This window comes from Apaloderma vittatum, unplaced genomic scaffold, assembly GCF_000703405.1.
Source record: "Apaloderma vittatum isolate BGI_N311 unplaced genomic scaffold, ASM70340v1 scaffold3328, whole genome shotgun sequence".
Taxonomy (NCBI): Eukaryota; Metazoa; Chordata; class Aves; order Trogoniformes; family Trogonidae; genus Apaloderma; species Apaloderma vittatum.
The window spans coordinates 63,859-86,493 of record NW_009728879.1 but is presented as its reverse complement, the minus strand read 5'-3'; the positions used below and the strand labels follow the sequence as shown (position 1 = coordinate 86,493).

General features: G+C 37.3%; 1 protein-coding gene across 1 annotated transcript in view; it reads right to left on the bottom strand.

Annotated features, from left to right (window-relative positions):
* KDM6A (lysine (K)-specific demethylase 6A) overlaps positions 1-22,635 on the bottom strand; it is an 82,572-nt gene that overhangs the window by 13,262 nt on the left and 46,675 nt on the right. The window contains exons 4-8 of the mRNA XM_009874232.1: positions 21,821-21,941; positions 12,185-12,239; positions 9,311-9,345; positions 5,799-5,892; positions 346-472 (exon numbers count right to left, since the gene is read on the bottom strand). Of these exons, the coding sequence (XP_009872534.1) occupies positions 346-472; positions 5,799-5,892; positions 9,311-9,345; positions 12,185-12,239; positions 21,821-21,859 (350 nt within the window). The 5' untranslated portion in view covers positions 21,860-21,941. The remainder of the gene's footprint in view (positions 1-345; positions 473-5,798; positions 5,893-9,310; positions 9,346-12,184; positions 12,240-21,820; positions 21,942-22,635) is intronic.

Genomic DNA, 22,635 nt, shown 5'->3' with positions numbered 1-22,635 from the left:
AGAGAGAACAGAGGATGTAGTAGCAGGAGAAGAAACAAGTAACACCAGGCAGAGCAGACTCAGATTACTGTAAATGTGTCGACTGAATAATAACTATAAAAAAAAGTAGCACCACTTGGGTAACTACTTCATTTCATCTTCTAACCTATATTCATGCCAAATCTATTAGAGCACCCTGTCTTTTAATATACTTTCTAGAAAACTAGACTTCAGTAGACACATACATCCTTTCCCTTCATTTTTCCTCTGAAAGTATTAAGAAGAAAAACAACATATGATATTCACAATGAGTATCCTCAAAAAATTTACAAGTATAGTTACAGTGTCTATAAAATCATTTCTCACCTTCCAAGGAAATACCAGGATTGACCAGAATTTGGATCTGCTTCTAGAGATTTCTGGAGATACTGTATAGCATAGCTTTCCTTGGTTGCCTTGTCTCCAAGCTGATCCACGGTGTGATGCATCCAGCCTATAAAAAGAATTCATAAATGGCAGTAGTGAAATTCCTTAAGACCATTTAACAACTTGGCACAGCAGGATATTCATAACATTTGTTTCTCTTTAAAAATAGGAATATCCAACAATAATATCACTTACATATAGCACTACGAATGCAGCTTGTAAAACTTAAAAAGTTCTATACTAAGATTACAAGATAACAGGACCCTAAGTCAAAATTACCTTCAGATGCTGCTAAAGTGGGGGTTTTGGGTTTAAATAATTTTCTACAAGGTTTGTAGCACGATTATGAACTGCTTAATTTTCTAATATAAAAAGTTAATTCAAAAAAGTTAACTCTTTCCTCCCCTGAACACAGATACTTTCCCTATCATTGTGAAAAACGTCACCACTCTCCCTGTCATGCACAGTAGTTCTTTGTATATTATGTTCGCTTTACTCCTTTCCTTCTAAATCCTTGTGCTTATCCCATACCTACATTTGAACAATTCCCCAACACAACATTGGTATGAGCTTTTGTATCTCCACTTAAATCTTTCTTATATTGTCATTTTATCTTCACTGCTAAAATACTCTTTCTGTTCACCTTGAGAAATGCAATCACCTCTCCTCTACGTAAAAATTCTGCTGAAAAGATAATTTTATTTCCTCATCTAACCATACAACATATTCTTTCAAATGCCTTTTTTTCTTTCATTACAGTAGACAAATTGTTCACCCCCATTTTTAAGAACTCCCACAATCCACACTCCTGTAGCACCTTTCACATGCTATTAAAAAGCATCTCTGCCTTAGCATTGAAGAAAAGCTTGGTTACCATTTCAAATAAAGCACCTTCATCATCTTCTGAAGCTGCTCCTCATCTGTCTCTATGCTTAGATGAAATTCCTTTACGCAGCCACAAAATCATCTCACTGCCATTAATACTAATAACGCTTGTTCTTCAGACCCTTCAGCTTCGTTGCCCCTCTCTGGACACATTCCAGCACCTCAATGTCCTTCTTGTAGTGAGGGGCCCAAAACCAAACAAAGGATTTGAGGTGCGGCCTCACCACTGCTGAGTACAGGGGGGATGATCCCTTCCCTACTCCCTGTGGCCCCACATTCCTGATCCAGGCCAGAATGCTGGTTGCCTGCTTGGCCACCTGGGCACACTGCTGGCCCATGTTCAGCCGGCTGTCAACCAGCAGCCCCAGGTCCTGTTCCACAGGGCATCTTTCCAGCCACTCTTCCCCAAGAATGTAGTGCTGCCTGGGGTTGTTGTGACCCAAGTCCAGGATCTGGCACTTGGCCTCGTTGACCCTCACAACTGGCCTCAGCCCACCGATCCTTCTGTAGAGCCTCCTGACCCTCAAGCAGACCAACACTCCTGCCTAGCTTTGTGTCATCTGTAAAATTACTGAGGGTGCACTTGATCCCCTAATCCAGATCACTAATAAAGATGTTAAACAGAACCAATCCCAATACTGAGCCCTGGGGAACACCACTGGTGACCAGCCACCAGCTGGATTTAACTCCATTCACCACCACTCCTGGGGCCCAGCCATCCAGCTGGTTTTGTACTCAGCAAAGAGCAAATTCTATGGGCTTAGTCTGCCAACAGTCACAGTGATACTTTTGCAAATGGAAGATAGACTTCTGAGCTTTAAAAAAAAGCAATCTAAAAGAAAATCATATCTACTGAACAACATTTGCTTCAGGTGTTTTAAGAAGTATCACTTGGAAACTATGATCTGAAGTAGCAGATTGAATATTTCATTGACTGCAAAGAAATGTCAGGTTACAAGCACTGTAACAGTGCTGAGAAAAAAAGAAAAAAAAGAAAGAGTACTTTATCTTGTCTGAAGATGGATCAAGTCAAAATTCTATCCATCAGAGAAAAAGGAGGGGAGGGAATACATCAATTTTTCTTGAGACATGTAACATATACAACATTCTCTCATGGACTTCATAAACCAGCAATGATTTTGAGTCAAGTCCAAAGTCACTGAAGTTCTGAATCACACAGAAAATATTCATGCTTTAGGAAAAAAAGGCTTATGTGAGGGTGGCTAACATAATTGACCTGTGTAACTGTATATTAAAGATAAATCTATTGGGTCCAATGCCAGGCAAAGTCTGAGATAAAGGTAATAGTTCAGGGATTATAAAGGTTAAAAAAAAGACATTAAACAATTTCCTGAATCTTTGGGAACGTTGCGTGGTGATGCCTATTTTCTGTTTCATCAGAACTTTGCTGAATTGGAAGATAACATGTTGTATCTTCCGGAGATCTTTACTGAGGTTCAGTGAAAAAAAAGAAAGAATCTATTTCTAGGAGACAGAAATGAGAACTAACAATCCTTATCTAGTTTCACTGCTGAAACAAGGGTTAGTTCCTGATTTTATCTTCTATGCAGGGAGATGAAAAAGGCAGAAAGCAAGAGAGAGGGTGAGGGAAAACAAACAATAGTTTTCTACTTGAATAGCACGGGTAAAGAAAACTGGATCTCTTATGCATAAAATTAGGAACGTACAGAAAAAAGGTGATGGAAAAACCCTGGTAAGCTGTGCAGTTTCCCATTTGCAAGACCCAGCTCAAACTCTCAACTCATATTGACCACTCCTGGGACATTTTTAACACAATAAACAAAGCCACAGATTTTTGTCCACATCTCTGCTACGAGGACAGGCTGCAGGAGCTGAGACTGTTCAGTGTGGAAAAGAGAAGATTTCAGGGGGACCTAATAGCTGCCTTCCAGTACCTGAAGGGAACCTACAGGACGGCTGGAGAGGGACTCTTTACAAGAGTGTCCACTGGGGAAATGGGTTTAAATTGAAGGAGAATAGATTTAGATTGGACCTTAGGAAGAAATTCTTCAGTACGAGAGTGGCAAGACTTTGGAATAAATTGCCCAGAGATGTTGTGGCTGCCCCCTCCCTGGAGGTGTTCAAGGCCAAGTCGGATGGAGCCTTGAGCAGCCTGATCTAGTTGAGAGGCATCCCTGCCCATGACAGGGAGGTTGGACTAGATGATCTCTAAGGTCCCTTCCAGGCTAGGCCATTCTATGATTCTGTGATTCATAAAAATACTCTTTCACAGGTCTTTAGAATCCACAACTTCTAACAAATCCCCCCACTGCCTCAAAAAGAGGATGTGCTAGCTTAGCTCATGCTGTGGGCTTTTTCAATGTGTATCAATCACTCTCTTACTGAACTTTTGGCAATTGCTGTTTCCCCAATAAACATCATCATCTCAGTCTCTGAAGAGACTCTTCCCTCACTTTAGCATCTCATGATGTCTTATCCAATTACATGGACATCACCTAGCAATGCCCCTAGCCAAAAATCACTTGAGAACACCTAAGCACATGCTTACATTGTTCTTAGAGTCTTCTTTATGCAACTGCTGAGTACAACTAGAGAAAAAAATATCGGAACAGATTTGATCTTCGTTAATTTAACGTCATGTTAGGCAAAGCTATAAAAAGAATTTTCTGGAAAGGAAATGAAAAGGCACAAGAGAAGAAACAAAGTGCTCTTATCCTGCAGTACAGATCTTACTGTTATGTCTACCTAAACCAGTCAGCATGCATCAGCTCAAATGTATTTTATCTGAGAATCACGGGCTCCTCCTCCACAGTGATCTGCTTTGGAAACCAGCAACAAGAACATAGACTTTAATAGTCTTCTCACAAGACATCTAAACTTGCCTAAATTTCAGCTCTGGCTCAATAAACATTTACTAACTAAGGAAAACAAACAAAAGGTATTTTCATGCCAAGACAATTTTTCTTTTGGAGTAAAGAGAGTTCGACATAGAAATACAAATACATTTTCATCAGACTTTGCCAGTAGCATTCTGGCAGATGGCAGGTATTTACTATTGTTTCTTCTAAGCAGCAGTGCACCACCTGGACTATGCTTCCCAAGCAGTTTTTTTTATTTCCAGCCGACAGAGACTAAATCTGCAATACACACCATACCCTGATAAGTACCACTGTTAACAAAAAGGAAAAGAAACAGTACTATTCCTTGAAAGTTCATTTAAGACCACTCTATCGCTTTTCTCCACATAAAAGCTCCCCACACTACAAATCTAGGTGATCTGTGTTTATTGAATAAAGGGAGTTAATCCAGCATTTAGACAACAGACAATTCTCCAAGTCATTACTCTTGCTGCTAGCAGAGACCTGTGGTAGGATTTTATAAACAGAATCACACGCCTTTGCTTCTAGTGTGGCAACGTAGATCAGACAGAGTTGAAAAAGCAGTGGCTATTTTTGGAAGTCTGTCTTTGATTATAGGTATAGCCTTTTTGGGTGCAATTGGTGACAATCTATAGTTCGTGAGATAACTATGTCAAAAACAACTGAATACTGAAATATAAGCAAGACCACCATATGACAGCAAAAAAATCAGTACCTAGAGCGCTGCAGCGAACTCCTCCAGCAGTTTCATTTTGCAATTTCACAAAGAATCAAAAGCTAAACAATTTGACCCACTCCAAATCACACAACCTGCGTTACTGTGGCCATAACTTAGTGCTAGTTACTAATTTGTATTAAATGACCACAATGTGAAGAAAAAAAAAAGAAAAATGGGCAGATGCAGGCTAAATTAATATTTAGAATAATAAATTAGATGAAGAACATGGAGAAAGTGAATGAAAAAGTTTTGCACTGGGTTGAACAATTTTAACAAAATATTCTGGAAATACTTTTATGAGACAAAAGTAATTTAGAGAACAAAAGTAATTTATTCTACATACCCAACAGAAATTTTTGGTCTAAAAATGATTTATCAGCTTTTTGTAAATATGAAAGATGACTATTTTTTTAAAGATAACACTTCTCTTTTTATGTGGTTTCTTTTATGGAACCTGATGAGAAAACTTCTTAGTTACAGAGACAGGTTTTCATTACACACTATAATTAAAGAGAAAGAAAAGGTAAATTTTTCATTTGCCATGTTCTTCTACTCTGCAACAGAGAAGAGTGTTTCCTGCATTCGGCCTGGCTATTCAAGAGATATTTTTCAGAGGCAGAACCGAGAACACAGAATTCTAACTGCTGCACTCATTCTCTGAAAGACCACCCCCTCACTGCCCAAAACATGTTAAGGCATATACTGTAGCAAGTCTAAGAGCTTTATAATTTTGCAAGTTTAATTAAAATCTTTCCCTGCTCTCTTATTTTCTTAAATATCTACTGTTATGCATCCTATTTTGGGTGAAAAACTCCCGTATCATGCTCAGTGCCTAGGACTCACTTTGGAAACGCAGCCTTAAAAAACACTGCTGAAGGCAAAGATGGAAAAAAGAAATACACAGGAAAACAGAAGTTAATTTTACATACCTAACTGCTGTAAGACAGTTGCTTTTACTTGTGCAGGAAGGTTTTCGATCTGCAAAAGCTGTTCATAAGCTTCCTTTGCAGAGTGATACTTTCTCTGCAAAAGGAAAAAAGTAAATGGATTAATCATAAAGCTTACAAGAGATCACCAATAGCAATGATTTCACAGCACTGACAGCACACAAACACACTGACAAAAAAATTCTGGAATTTATTTTTTTTTTTTTGCATACAGTGCATATGAAAGCTTTAATGAGTGACATATATATGGTAAGAGAGGAACTTTCATAAATATTTATTATAAATTGAGTACTTAAAATAATAGAAATTTGTAGATTATCAGATTTGGTCAATTCCTCACACATGCATTATGATTCTTACACTAAAAAGAATATACTGCTTTCAAGGGGGATCCCTGAACAGGAGTCTACATCTGAAAAAGCCCTACACAAATGCCTCCCAGGAAACTTATAACAGAAATTGAGATCATTGGTAATTGGTGGCTAGTATAATTTTGCTTCTCTCCTTCCTTCAGTATATTTCAACTGCCTCTTCAACATGTTTGTTCTCCTGGTAAGAGTTCCACCATATCTAAATTAAAAAATAACAATGGATTCTGCCTAGAGGATGAAGGTATGTCATATTATTTGCTATATAGTGTAAATGTCCTTAAAGCATGGAAATACTAATTTCTTAATTCTCTATATGAACCGGGAAACACAGAAAAGAGATTTCTAGGTTAGGATCATGGCCTTTACTTGCTTCTGGAAAAGTCTGAGCTGTTTTGTATATATTAAAGGTTAAGACTTCTCAGTGGATAATTTTTCTTTTGAAATAATGTCAGCATTTATCTTTGTGTTACATTCACTGTTAAACACTTATAGATAGGGTATTTTAAAAGCTTAATTCCTCTGTTCCTCCTCTCCCACAAAAGTCTAGAAGACATAAATTCTGAGATCTGTTAGTAGGAGTACTTTTTTTTTACTTTCTAAAAATTCTATGCAATTTTTAAAGAAAAATATGCTCTTATAAAATTCAGTATAAGACTTCATTCTGGCAGACAGATGAAGAGCATACTAAAATAAATAGGGTCACCTAAATGGAAACAATCATAACTTAGTTACATTTGTTTTATGCAAAGAGTACACAGTACTGAACACTGGTATTTTAAAAGGGACAACTTGGAAGAAGACTCTAAACAATCTAAATACCTACGAAAAGTTAAAAGTGTTATTAGGTTCTTGAGATCTCACAATCACAAAAGACAACTCTGTTGATTTTAAAACCTTATTCTAGTCAGGAAGAAAAATTAAAGCAACAATTACATACTTTCAAATGGAACAAGGGGAAGTTGGTAGAAAAGATTTTTAATTGGTGTTCATGAAATGCAGACAACTGGTAAGAAAACAAATAATATAAATAAATAAAATATCCATGTCCAGCAAAATAAAAACAATCAGGAAAAAATTTAAATTTAGCATTGGGAACAAAATTTGTAGTTTATGACTATGAAGGATAAGCAAATGAACAGAAGTTCACTGTACAGCATGACAGCAGAGGCAGCAATCCAGATGTTACACAGGTAAATATTAGTCCCTAACAGTCACATTTGGAAGGAGGATGCAGAAAGGCCTATTAAAATAGGGCACATTTTCCAGATCTAGAATACTTTTTTACTTTTGTTACTCCATTATTTTAGAAATCTGTCTACATATTTGCCTTAAAAATATTACGGAAAACTGTCATAATCTTTACATCTGGTTTTATGTATATATGTTAATTTCAAAGATCGGAAGTCCTTGACATTTGGCTGCATCATGAATAGTCTTAAAAACGGGGAGGAGAACTCAACCCAACATCTTTCTTTAGCCACTGTGTAAGTTACCACACCGAATAGCTCTAGCTCACACTGTCACGCAGGAAATAATAGAAGCTACCATTAAAAACCATGAAAAAACACTGCTAGCTCTTATCAGTACCCGGCTATTCTCATGTTCAGAGGCTAGCAACCCGTCATCTAAACTCCATTACTGTGAAGGCACATAACTAAAGAATGAATTAACTTTTTCATTAAGTATCACAGGTAGATAATTTTCAAATATCTGGAGGGGTTCAGAAGACTGTGTAGCATTGTGTCCTTTAGAAGAATTCGAACAACCAGCCTGCCTCCAAAAACATCTCTTCATTGTGTCAGAGGTAATATCCAGAATGAAGCGAGACCCTTTGTGGTTCTAAGTTCCTCAAATTCCAGAAAAGAAGACATCCCTCCCAACCAGAACTGAGAGACCAAGTGCAATAACAGAATGCACTGAAACTTTTTTTGCTCTGACTTGCGATAAAGGTAGGTTCCCGCTGCCTAGGATTGTCAGAAAGCACAAGGAACATTGTAACATCGGTCACACAGTTATAGAAGGCACCTGGCATGGTGACCTGACCTGTCCGACTTCCTATTTTTACTCTTGCAGATCAAAAGAACTAAAGTGTCGAGGATGCCTTGTTACACAGATGTGTTGGATGTGCTCCAGTGCTCAGAATGAAATCTGGATGGTGGCCAGGCAAGAACCACAACAGTTCCCTAAGTTTATTAATGCTGTTCTGGGATAGGGGATTTCGGTCTTGTCATACAGCCTGTACCAAAAGCATTCAAAAGAAAAATACCATCTTCATCGAATTTATACCTTTTATCTGTATATGAATACCTGAAGTCATCTTTCACCACACCACCAAGAGACAGCTCTTACTTTACCAAGCTACTTTTTAACTGACTGAAAATGTCTGCCATCCATTTTAATTACAACAGGTTTTGTTTTCACGTCACACCGTTTCCTCAGTCATTTAATACCTATAAATACGATAAAAGGGTATACAATCTACATTATGTGACCAGTCAGTCAAATAACAAATGGTAGCTACTTGGTTTTAGTTTACTTATATTCTGGAAGCTCAGTAAATGTTCTGTAATTTCCCAGAAGATTCATCTAAAAAAGTCTGTGGTAGGATTTGACAGAGTTAACAGCACAGCTTTATGCGCTGTTGATCTCAGATCTCATGTTTTTGTCACATATGTTCAGTTAAATTTGAAAATTTCGTGTCAAATATACTTAAAAGGCACATGGGCAATTGGCTAGACTCAAGTGTGTCTGTGTATGCATGTGTGTGTGAAATAGTGCAAATATACACAAATTGAGAAACTATCCATTTTTAAGATAGATAAAAAAACTTTTAAAATAATATACTCTAAAAAATACTTACTAAAATTAGGCTTAGGAGGTTTTTTTGAATGCAACTTGGGAGACTAATAAACATGTAAGTTTATTAAAATAGTTACTCCACTTTATAGCATGACAGTTCACACACAAAGTATCTTTAATTTAGCCAAAGCAAATAAAGCTTTTTAGTGATTTGAGACTTAAGATTAACTTTACAAAAACATCTATAACCCGAATTCCACAGGCTAATTACATCATATAACTAAAAACTCAATTCCACCTTATAAAAAGAAGTTTAAAGCTTACCTGGATTTCATATAAGTGGGCGATGTGAAACTGAACTGTAAGAGTGGGAAAATCCAAATTATTAATGAACGACACCATCAATTACAATGGGTTTTCAAGTGAGGGATAAAATAATGTTTAAAACTTATCAATGCACACCCAAGATAAATTACATTTTGAAGATACAAAAAAGGTATTTATTTACACTGATAATTTACGCTTAACAGAACTGACAGAGAATGAATATGTATCCTAACAAAGCATTAAGACTGCAAACAGATATTGCAGAAAGACAGTCCATGATTTTATTTGTATTCAGAGCCCAATATCCTTTCAATAAACTTAGCAATAAAATTTCCTTAAGCAGAGACGCAGAACACAGGTAATATTTTCTGTATTTAAGTGAGTTAGAAATAAAGACTTATTTTTCATTTTAATTCGACTGCCAAGGGACAGACTAGATGGGTTACAGAACAGAAAACATTATACACTGCCAGCTTTACGCAAGATCTTAAAATTTAGGTATGGGGGGTTTTTTTCCCCTTTTTAGGAATTGTCTCTCCCCTGTTAAACTGAACTAAAAGTGTTAATTACAGACAGTATCGTGAGCATTAACGTAAAGCATTATTCTTCATATGAATTGCACAGAATGCCATAATAGCACTAGCAGCTTTTGGAGGCAAGAAAATTGCTGGCTGGAGAAAGAAAATTAAAGTTGTTCAAAGTAAAAGCAGGGGGAAAATTATCCTCATGCTGCTCAAATCATTAAAGAAAAGGTGTGCCAGACCTCTACAGCTTGAAAACCACTAAACCTAGACTAGCAATCGACTGGGAGATAGCTAATGCTAGCCAAGATGAATGTAATCCTTATTCTGATTTGATGAAGCTAAGTTCCTTTCCAGCAAACTTCTGCCTGATGTTTCTGAGGTCTGCAAGTAAGAAAACACCCGTGTTTGAGCCAAGCTCAATTTATTTCAATTACACAGATTTCTTTCTCTCAAAGCTAGAGAATACTGTGACATGGGGCTTTATACAGGTAATTTGGAGTTACAGAGTTTCTCTTTGGGTCATAAGGGAGGGGAAAAGCTCTCTTTATGCACTGCTTTGTCCTTCACTATAAAGAAGGCATCCTAGTGCACTTCAGAAACCAGGACATAATGAAATGCATTATCTAAAATTTTAATATAATTTTTGTATTCTCTGCTAAGGGGTACATAACACACTCATTAGGTTCACTGCATCAACAAACTTCACTCTGTGCTGATGAAAGAAAAAATTCTGCTTTTATTTTGGGTGTTCATTATACATATTAAAAAAACAAACCCAAATCCTCTCTCTCAGTTTTTTTTCCTTCTCATAGCAAAACCCCTTCAGCCTCAAATTACAAAAAGAAGCCATGCCATGCAGGGGCAAGAAATTAGATGTGTCACATTAGAGACTGCCTAAATAGGAAGGAGACCTGCTTAGTACTCACAACACTCCCTGCCAGGAACAGGCTCACTGTAACGCTGGGACTCACCCAGCCTTTCAAAAGAAATACGAGGGGTAGGACTAAGGCAATCTCAAGCATTTACGTGACGGTACCCACCACCTTGGGTCAGAGCACTAGGTTCCCCTTCCGCTAAGTAGCACAGGGGAACCTGACAAGGTACCTCTCTCTCCTTCCTCTTCACTCTCCTCCTTCGGGTTCGTCAGGCATGTGCCCACGGCCACGGGGCAACAAAGCCTTCACGTGGCGCCATAACTCTACATAATTCTGGGGGCAGAGGGGACTGTGGTGGAAGGGTTAGGAAAACTGATAAAGTCAGTGAGAAATAGCATGAATTAACGTGAAATATAATAATCACGTATCTGGTAGGAAATAAAAAAAGCAAGCTCTCCTATGAAGAATTCTGCAAATAATTTAAAAAAAAAAAAAAATAGCTGTGCCTGCTCCCGGGAAGTGACATGATAAAGCTTTGGAGAAGACCCTGTAGCACAGCCAACTCCTTGGTACTGATGCAGGCAGCAGTTTTACCCATGTAAACAATCTCCCTTTCATCATCCTTGCTGACAGAGTATTTGCAATTCCATCCAGCTCTGAATTAAAGAAATAAATATATGCTTTTGAGCTGCACTGAGTAAAGTAAGTTAGACTTAGGAGAGAAATTAACACCAAAAGCAACATAAAGGTACCTTAAAAACTGAGGGAGTAGTTTCCTTCACAACTGTCTGCCTTTTAATTCTTATAAACTCCAAAACACATGAGAACATACGCTTACGCTTGCATATAATTTCACTAACTATGGATAAAAACCTGCAGGATACTCTGTAACAGCCTAAAGTATATATATTGTGTATGACAGATCACACTACGCTAAAAGATTAACATGCTCAAGTACAGACTACTATATAGGTGGCACGCAGTAAAGCAATCAAATTACATTTTGTACTTTCTCTTACTTCAACAGCGTAAGACTGATTCTAAATTTTAGATTTACAAATTCCAATGGCATTGTTGCCAGCAACAGCATCAAAATGATCACTGAAAAACGAAATATTATCAAGACATCACAAAGGTTTAAATAATTACTATAAAATGTGTGCCAGGGCACAAGCAATGTTTATGAATAAATAAACAGTCAAATAGTACTCTTCTGCCAGAACTGAAGTCTTCAGAGCAATTAATAATCAAAGTCTCAATTTTTGCTTATTCCATTTACTGAAACAGTCCACAATTCCACTGGAATGTCTGTCTCCATTGACAGATGAAGAGAGGTTTTGTAGTCTCCCTCTCTCACTACTGATTCTTTTGATTTTGAAGGATTGGTTCATTAAATATTGATGCAGTTACAAGCACAAGACTTGAAAAAAAATCTACAACAAAATAAATGGAAAAACTTATAGGCTACTTACTTTCAGCATTAGACAAAGTGCAGGGATTGCAGTCGATCAAAGCTAACTGAAAATGCTGGGGAAAAAAAAAGAAAAAGAAAAAAACCTCAAATTACTTGTTTTCCAAACAAAGTAATACCAGCACTTTGACAAATTATTAGGAATAAACCAATTTTTGTACTTGAAAATCAATACTGCATTTTACCTCGTGTCTTAAAGAAAATAATTTTCCATTCCTGTTCAGCTGTTTACTAGAGAAAAGTAATTTTTTTTTTTTTTAATTGCAGATGTAGTGCTTCTAATAGTGCAGTATGGCAACAAACATCTTCACAAAACAACTGGAATAGCATCTGGAAGAATGATTGCATCAAATGAATTGTCAAAATAGGGAGACTTGAGTTTTCCTCAAATATACAACTGGGAAAGCAGTCACACTAGCTCATAGCCTCATGGTGATTAAGTAATGAAGCTCTTAGTTTATCCGTCCAGAAAAACAGAATGCTCCTCCTACACATTGAGTGATTTGAAGTATTTTTTAAAATTTATCTCTGTCCAAATGAATATATTAAACCAGGAATTCGCAAGTTCTTACAACCTCTTCTCCAGGTATTAAGACAACTTCCATTAAACATTACAGCTTGTTTATTTTTAATCACTTTTCCTCGAGAGACACGAAAAATATCTTTTAAAATCTTTGCATTCTGAAGTTCTGAGCCAAGTATTTCACTCTTCTAGAAAAGAAGGTCACACAAGAAGAGCAGTGAAGTCTGGCTGCCAGAAAGCCTAGATGTGAGCAGTCCTTTCACAAGTGTCATGATAATTCAGTGATCACTATTTACAGTTTGAATCACAACGAAGTCTGTTCAAATAAATGGAACAGGCATACAAACTCAAGTGCCTCTGAACTTTTCCAGAAACTTCATACAAAACTCCTACACGGTGTAGAATTTGGATTGACATATTAACTGAATAGACATTAAGGCCTAAGAACATGGGAACCTAAGAGATAGCATCTAATATACTACTGTTAATCAGTAGTTATCCACAAAACAGTTTTATGTGGCTTCTAATACACAAAACATTACTGTATATTTTAATGATATTTAAAAATTATAATTTAGCTTCAGCTGTTCAGGATGCCAAACTACGTGGCATAAGGAGATCATTAGTGTAGCTGGGAAGAAAAAAAAATAAAAATCCCTATTAATAGATGAATATGCAATTCACTTTTAGCACTGCCATACTCGGAGCTACCAGATACTACATAACACTCCTCATGGTCCCAATAATACTTCAAGTATAGGAGATCTATGTAACACACATCTCAAAGATTTTTAAGAAGAGTTTAACAGACACCTAAATTTATAACTAAACATTTTTAACAGAAAAACATATTAAAAAATTGATATAGTATACATAGCAAAGCATAAAAAAAGAATTCCAATGCTCTCATGAACTCTGCTAGGCATCAGAGATGCAGCTTACCTCCTCACTGACTTCTGTCAACATGATTTGTAATACATAACAGCTTTCCAAAACTGAAATAATCTCAAGGCAAATGATAACACAAATTTATGATTTTTGATGAACATTTTAGCAATATCATTCCCAGAAGAGAGCACAGCAATCAACAAACTTAAATATACATGACTTGTAAAACAACTTTTTAACCTTAGAGCAAGCATTAAATAATAGCTATGAATATTAAATATTATCTTATTTCTCTGCCTTGCCTGTTCCTTTTTCCGCTGTTCAGTAGCCAGACAACTTAAAATCTCCCCTCACTTACATTGCAATGCAGGTTGTGTGCCTCAGAGACATCCTTTAGTCGGTTACCATAGTGATTCTACTAAGCAGGCAACTTAAAAAAAAAGACTACATAAAAATAAAATGCTCTACTTTATACTGCCTTTTGCCTCACAAAAGAAAAAAAAAAGGAATAGACCTATATTCTTTGGCCTGTATACTGAGTACACCAATCTAAATGGTAACAAATCCTTTTTGCACCAATGGGTCATCTTGCACTGTCACAAACAATTAATATGAAAAGATAAAGCAGAAAGGAACATATTTGCTCTCACCTAGCGACGCTATTATACAAAATAAGCAGATCTAAAGAGAAATGATTGACAACTGTTCTGTAGTAGCTTTTCAGAAGGGTTACTGCAGAGAGACTCACTAAGAGAAAGCAAGCAACCGTACAAGAAAATCTAGCCATTTTAATATTTAAATATGCCAGTAGTATCAGTGCTGTGCAGTAAGAAAATCAGAATATTCTCAGCAATGCCTCCCAAAAATTCAGTTCTTGCTGTATATCAGCCGACTTGTGCATTTCAAAATCCACATTACGAAATTTTGCTAAGTGTATAAACAATTTCTGCTTGCACTATTCCCTATGCTACAAACATTAAAGAAATTGATAAACAGAAGCCAGCAACTACAGCAAAATAAACCACCTGCAATAAACAATTATCACAAAGCAATACACCGAAAAACCAGAACCTTTCAAACCGAGAACCTGCGAAATGCACATACACGAGCAAACCTACACCTCTTGTCAGATAAATAATACATAGGTCCCGTTAAGTATTCAAAATCAGACACCAAAAAAAAAAAATTCACAGCATGCATGCATTCTAACACATAAACCTCAGCAGCCAAAAGCATATCCACTAATCACAGTTACCGGCACCAAAAAACCAAAGAAAATAGTAAGCATCTCCAACTTCCATTCCTGCAACAAACAGAAGCAGCTAGCAAACATCTGCACCTCTCTCAAATATTGCAGTACTGAAGCTGGCTACTGCTGTGTGAAATAGTTATTATGCAGGAGAGGCCGCTGCAGTTCAGAGACGACATACAATACCTCAAGGCAGACAGCAGTGTATAGAAATTCAAATCCCGAGTAAGAGGATTTACCTAGACCGCAGTGCTCTGAATGTTAAAAACTAAGAGGCTCTCTTCTGGAGCTGCAGCTCAAGCCATAATATACCTTGATTTGTGGCCATCTGTAATTGCACGATTATCTACAGCCTATTTTGTCTCCTCTGGAGTCCTTGACTTGCCTCTGATTGTGGAAACAGGTTTGAAGGTAACCTTTCCAAGGCTCAGAAGTACAATGGACTGCACATAAACAGACCTGATGAAAAACACCGGGTCTGGTAGCAAAAAAGAACAGTAATCTGACACGAATTTAGGAAACAATATGTTTTCACTACCAGAATTAACATCAATGCTGCTAACAAATTAGTCCTGTTAGAGTCAAGCACCTGGGTTTTTGTTGTTTCTTTAATCAGCAACGCAAAAAGAACCGTTTTCTTCTTAGTGCGAGATTTCCAGCACTGTCTCTGTTTACATCCAAGCCTGAGACCTCAAAATCGTGATTCCACTCCCTCCTCCTCTCGGGGATGACATTAGCAAGTTTAATAGCTCTCCCTTCTGCATTTATTTAGCAAGCAAGGCAAGCCATCAATTTGAAACCTGACAATTCTCACAGACTTACCATGAAGGAAAGCTCCATCATGACTCAGTAAAATTCTGTCAGGAGATGGCTTTTTTCTGCCTATGTGACCTAGGTGTGATGCCTTAGGTTCCTCAGAGCAGCCTTTGTTCAGAGAAGTAGGACACGGCAAGGCTTGCGTAATCGGCCGTGGCAGAGCGCCAAGGCTCCATTTGCCAGGCGTGTTTGGGGCCAGGGGAGAGGGTCAGGAGAGGACGAGCTACATGTGCCGCTACGTCAGCTCATTGCTCCGCTCTCCAGCGCTTTCTGAATTCAGAAGGAAATTATCTCGTAAGATGAAGGATTGTGTAGTGCAGGCACTCAGTTACTTGTGTCTGACATTCAAAAAATAAAACAACCCTTCAAGACTGAGGAAAATCGTTACATGGACAGGGCAAAAGAAAGCCGCTTGAGGACAGAAAAAATAAAGGTCACAAACACATAAATTAACAGTAGCGTGATCAGCAGAATCTCGTTTTGACTAGCTGGAAGAAGAAAACTCTTTTCAAATAGAAAGATCAGAAAAGCTGCATTTTCACTAGTCAAAAGAAGGCTGTGTTTGAATTCCCTGACCAACATCTCATACAGGGCACCAGTGATTCTCACAAAACTCTCTCAACATGCACACTGCCAGCGCGTTTCATCATTATTTGTGCAACAGCAGAATTTAGCTATTCCTATGATAACAGCCCAAAGGGCCACCAGCAGCAACAAAATGCCCCAGGGAAACAGGGTGACTGGAAGCTTGTCCCCACCGCCGCATGGCCAGGGAGCCGCAACGCCCTGTGCTGGGGTCGTTTCAGGACCTGCAGCTCCCTGCCTCCAGCCCACGCAGCCAGCCAGGCTGACCCGAGAGCACAACTGCATCCTTGTCTGCTACCGGTGGCTACCCAGCCAGCACACGTGGCTAGCTGCTACAGCTTGCCCCCCACGCCAGTCTTCCAGTTACGGCTGCAGCTGATAAACCTGGACCCCAAGGAGAAGGTCCACAAGCAAAGTGCAGCAGCATCAATGCTCATGAGCTGGAATGCTCAACTAAGTATTTCTCTTCTCATGGTTAGGTTACCTCCCCCGGTAAAAATGACACATGATGTCACATGGCACGTGAGCTCAACTTCAGCATTAACTCCTCCTTGTGATCATAGCATTTCTAAAATACATCTACAGCTTTCTTTTATAAGAAAACTCCAAAATGACTCAAAAGACACAAGCAAAACTAAGTAAGAGAGAATGTAGGACAGACATTGTGATCCATGATCCACTGTCAAAACCATTTGCACTAATAACTCTTGGAGTTTGATCACAGTGCCACACAGCCTTAAAAAACTTCCATGTTTTTGCTTCTTGTGTGTGTCCCTCCATCATACACATATGCAAACTCCTAAGGCTAAGAGAGCAATCTCATTCCCAGATGCTGCTTTCCATACACTTTTTATTAAAATAATCTTTTAATTCATTTCATCTTACTTTCCACAAAATGCTTTTTAGGTGAAGTGCCTGAAATCTTAGATATTGACCTTGCAATAGCTAAAGCATTTTTTTGTTTGTTTTTTTTCTACCTAAAAATGTTTCTGGTGGAAATATAGATATAAAACCAGAAATAGGGCAAACTTCCCATAACTATATTTTGACTAGTTAATTTTTCTTTAATAATTAAGAATAAATACATAACATGTTTTTAACATGTTTAAGCTTAAAAATTACTAATCTAAGCACACATGAATAACCAGGTTGTGAAGCAGCACTTGACGCCTTGAAATACAAATGTTCACTTTCATAAATACATTTTTATTTATTGCTAAGAAAAGGAACATAAAAATGAGCAAATGTCTGTAACAACTATGTGTTGGCATACAATTGCTACAGAAGCTAAAATACCATTCATAAAGATAAATATATAGAGACAGAAGAAATGCCTGAATACACGATGGAAGTGTCTGGCTGACTATAAGTACTTTGAGCTGTTCATCTGCCTATCAGTATTTTTTTTTAATATTTCACATATATTCATTTAATTTATCTGTGTTTTCCCAATAAATTAAAATTCTTTTGCAGTCTTTTTCTTAATAGAAGCAGTATGTCTTAACATTATTAGCAAATCAGAATCTTTAGGAAAATAATTTAAAAATAATACCATATTAAAATTGATGACTTACAAGCAAGATCAAAGCACAGGCTTGAAGCAAACTACCAGGATAGCTGTTTTGTGTGTAAATAAGGAGGAAAAAATTCCACAAGTGAAAGAGAGAATCAATATTTCTACTAAAAGGCAGATAATTGAAAACATGAGAAATTTAGTTCTCATTCTTCTAAGTGTTTTGTTGTTGGTCACAGGATCCATCTGCAATACCTAAAAACCAAACAAAATTCACAGTATTCCCAGTGTCCTGTGTAGGAAATGGCAAACAGGAAGGAGGCAACAGGACATGTAGCAAAGTGTGAAAAGTTTAGCACTGTGAGGTCAACCTTAACAGTATGTTGCTGCTATAATCAATAATAAAATCTACACATACACACACCTGACCCATAGTCACTGCCACTTGATTTTGGAATTAATTGTACCTTTCAGATGAATGGGGCAAATTCAGCTTCCATGTATCGCCTCTGAAGGTAACACTGCCCTAACTGTCATGTTACACAAGGACTATTTTCTTTTCGAGCACAAGGGACACTTTTTTTCTTTTAATTCCCTTAAAGTAAGTCTGAAACTTAGTATTTTTCAACAGCCCTAGTGTTCTTGCAAGTTTATGGCCATGGGATAACAGTGCAGTCAAGGATTCTCATAGTAATTTGCAAGTCTTAACTGTAGCAATGTTAAAAACATGCAAAAGCGTAATTGATTTTGAAAAGAGACAGAGAGTTGATTTTATGCTTGTTAAACAGCACTCTAGTAATTATCTTGATCAACATCTTAAAATAGTAAAAATTAATTTTGTGCCTAAATTGCTTACATAAAATATAGATGATTTATGTTAATGCTCTAAAATTGTGAAAAACATGGAAAATATGACCTTTAGACTCCCATCTTCCCCCTTTGCCTGAAGACTCTTACTGACAATGACTCATCTGTTGGCAACAGTTTGTTCTTAGCAATTACAGACTTAACATGAATGTTTAAATACCATCAAAAACATTACGATATTTCAAAGTATATTAATGCCACGTTGGTACAATCTGTGAAATCCAGAACAGTCACAATCGAATACCGGATGAAAACTTACTTCCACTTTCTGCCTCAGTGTTGAATAAGAAGCTCAAACTGGGCTGTGAATCACGTTGTACATTGTCCCAAGAAAGGGTCTGTGTTCAAGGCCAGGCCCTAGCAGGCTGGATCTTAAACTCTGTAAGCAGCTTCTAAAATCCTGGATCCTCTTTAAAAAGGTCCACAAAACCAAAAAAGGCACAAGACAACTGTCTTTTCATTACTGTGGGTTACTTATCTTTCTTTTGTGAAGAAACGAGATACTCGGTCTCAGAGAACGAGACAGACATTCTGCGAAAATATCCTCTTGCACTCTTCTCATCACATTTCTTCCTCCTTTTATTTTTCCCCATGCTCATGCATAACCACTGCACCAGCACTTCGTTTATTCACTAAAGAGCTATTTTCCAACTTGCCTCATATTGTTGTCACTCACAGTCTTAAGGTGTGGGTTTTTTTTTTAAATCTTAACTTGAGAATCATTTAGACTAGCTTTTAAAGAAGCTACTGCCCTGTTTGTTCTACTCAGTCTACTCCTCAGTTGATATATTCTAATATATAAACGGATGCTTTTCAGTCAGTAGTAGTTTGTTCTCAAAGTAGATCAGTCTCTGGACTCTACACAGAAAACAGCTGAAACTGTTTGAGACTGAGTGGATTGCTCCACCAGGTCTTTTCTTTCTTGCTCCTCACTGTTACTCTCTGCTAAGGATTGCAACCTCCACAGCAAAGAAAGCAAACTAGAAACTCCACCTTAGGTTTTTCAGTTGATAATTCTAGAGCAGAGTTTCCGGTTATGTTCTGCGCCAGACAGCTCTACCCTCTCCTTCCCGCTCTCACATTCCTGCCATATCCCTTGCACTGGATCTAGCAACTGGGTAATCTCAAGCTGAGCTGATTCAGACTTCTGATCCACCTCAGTCTGCAAATGGGAAAAAAATATCACTCGATTCAATGCAGCAGAGGGTGCCGAACAATGCAATCAGGATCACAGAGTGGAAAATGAGGCAACCTTTCAGCAACAGCCTGCAGTTATGCTGCTTTAAGGACAACGTGAAACTACCCTTAACACAATCCTCATGTCATGTTTATTTCACCATCCTTTTGAAGATCTTCACTCTGCACCACATCAAGCTCTTCTGGTTGCTGTCATCTGGGTTTTTTTAAAGTGACTTAATCATATTGCAGATAAAAACAATGGAATTTGCATTACAAAAATTTATTTTGGTTTCTAACATTCTTCTTTGGTGGATTTCCCATTCATAGCTGGTGTGCTGAAAACTAAGTTTGGTATACTCAAAATCCTTGTGATAAGTGACCGTTTCATTTCACAAAATTGTGAAGATCAAACACAGTAAATCATTTTGACTGAATTCTCGTAATATGTATTTAAATACTTGATTCAGTGTAGAATTACATATTTCATGGCACAGCAGGAAAAAATTATTTGATTATTATCTCATATTAAAAATCAAAATGCAGAAGTTCCTTCCAGTATTTGATTACAAGTTTACTACCTCCTTGCGAATCTACACTTCTGTTTCATTCCTAAGACTTATTTTAAAATAAAATCAAAATGTACTTCTTCAGCATTTCTTTTATTCCCTATGTATCATGACAGCCGGTGGTAAATCCATGCCAATCGTAAGGAAATAGGACCACTCAAATTCACACATAATCCCTTTCCTAACACAATGACCTACCTCTACCTACCTCCCCTCACTCTTCTTTTGCCATTCATTGCACTGAATCTTTCCTCCTCCTATGCAATATCATCCTCTCTTATCACAATTTCCAACTCTACCTGTCTGTCTAGGTGAAAGCTTGGACTCTGGATTTTTTTTTTTAAAAAAAAAAAAAGAAAAAAGAAGTATGATGAGAAGTGCTTCTCGTTATTACAAATACTGAAAGGAAAAACTGAGATTCACATTCTACTCTCTCACATTTTGGACAATGTGATACTGAGAGCCTCACAAGCGTAACTTCCACAAAAAGGAAGCTACAAGATACTTGAAAACAAAACAATGTTTTCAGTAGCTTTAAGAAGTTAATATGCAGAAATCTGTTTATAAATTATGCTTAATTATAAATCACAAAGTTCTTGGTCCTACAGGTGTATAGGTACACAAAACTCCATTAAAGACCACTTCCTTTTTCCAAGACACACAACCTAAATTCAGAGGTCAGGAAGGAAAGAACATGGGGATCGAGTAGGAACTGGAAGGAGGAAAAAAATGGGCAAGCATGTTGAAGGAGGGAGATAAAATGACAGATTACAATCAGAGATAGAAAAAGAATGCAAGAGTAAAAAAAAATTTAAAGGTGTACAAAAGATACTGAGTACTATATTAACACAAACCATTTCTGACTGACTAGTCAGAAATTGTTGCCTTAGAAGACGACTCTCAAATCACGGAACAAAAGAATGATTAACTGCTAGAAAAGTAGAAACTGTATTTAAAACCTGATATGAGAACATTATTCTGTATAAAAGCTTTCTATTTTTAATAATTTCTCAGAACTTTGTTTACAATAGTGCAGCTACAGGAAAAAAATGAAAAAAATCAACCTCTCCACAACAACAAAAAACAAACCTTGAGACTCCAAGCTGCTAATACTTCTCTTCATTTTTCTCCAACTTTCTGTAGGTCATCAGCCTCCCCCTGAAGTGTACTATTTTAACCAGAGCCCTACACCAAATTTTTGATTGTCTGGGTGTCATCATCAGTGCTTATCTGTAATTGTGTTGGGCTTTTCTAAGTATTTCTTTTCTAAGTATCAACATAGCTCAAAAACTACCCTTACTCCGTCTTTAGACCAAGATACTTCATCCTGAAGCACCCCTATTTCTAAACCAGGTAGCATTTAACTGCTATACACTTAAGCATTCCTTGCAGTTCTAAGATACAACAACTTGTAACAAATGTTAACTCGATTTCAAAGGACTTAAACCTACCTTTAAACTAGACTCATAGTCTGTGTTCACTTTGAACATAAGCCCAAGTCGCAAATGAATTTCCTTGGCTCGACAAAAGCTGGGATCAACATAAAGCGCCTCCTGAAATGCTTTAATTGCCCTGAAAGAAAAACACAGATTAAAAAATTATTTTTAATGAAGTATTACTACATAACCAGTGTTATTTATCTGACTAGTAGAAAACGAATCAGAAAGCACTGTTACAAAAGAATGCATCAAAATAACAGTTTACATGCAATGTTTTTGGTGCATGGATTTCAGTTCTTCAAGGACTGGATAATTGTGTAGTCCAGATATCCTGGTAAATTTGAAAGTCTATTTTCTTCTATTAATTTAGAGAAACTCATTTGCTGCATGAAGTACAGTAACCTATCTTCTACTTCAGAAAGGATGACTCAGGAATGAGTAACAAAATTAGTGCAACTTTACAACAATACAGCGATCACTGATGTCACAACCAACTGCTTAGGTTGCTTTTCATTCCACTTAATGTAGACCCCCGAGAGGGCAGCAAAACAGAAAGCGTAGAAGGAGAGATCGCACACATCTCCTCCCACTGCACCAACTCGCTCTGTTTTCCAGTTTGTCCTCCCTTTCTTAGCACCAGCACCAAGCAAGGACTCAGCTAACACCTCCCCTGCTCCATTACTTTCCAACCAATCAGTTACATCTAGGAAAACACAGGTATGAAATTTTGCCTACCAGCTCCTCCCACTGTAACTTGCTTTTCATATTCCCATGACAGATGAAGATGGCTCTGATTCTACTTCCTTACCTTTAAATCCTCCCTACAC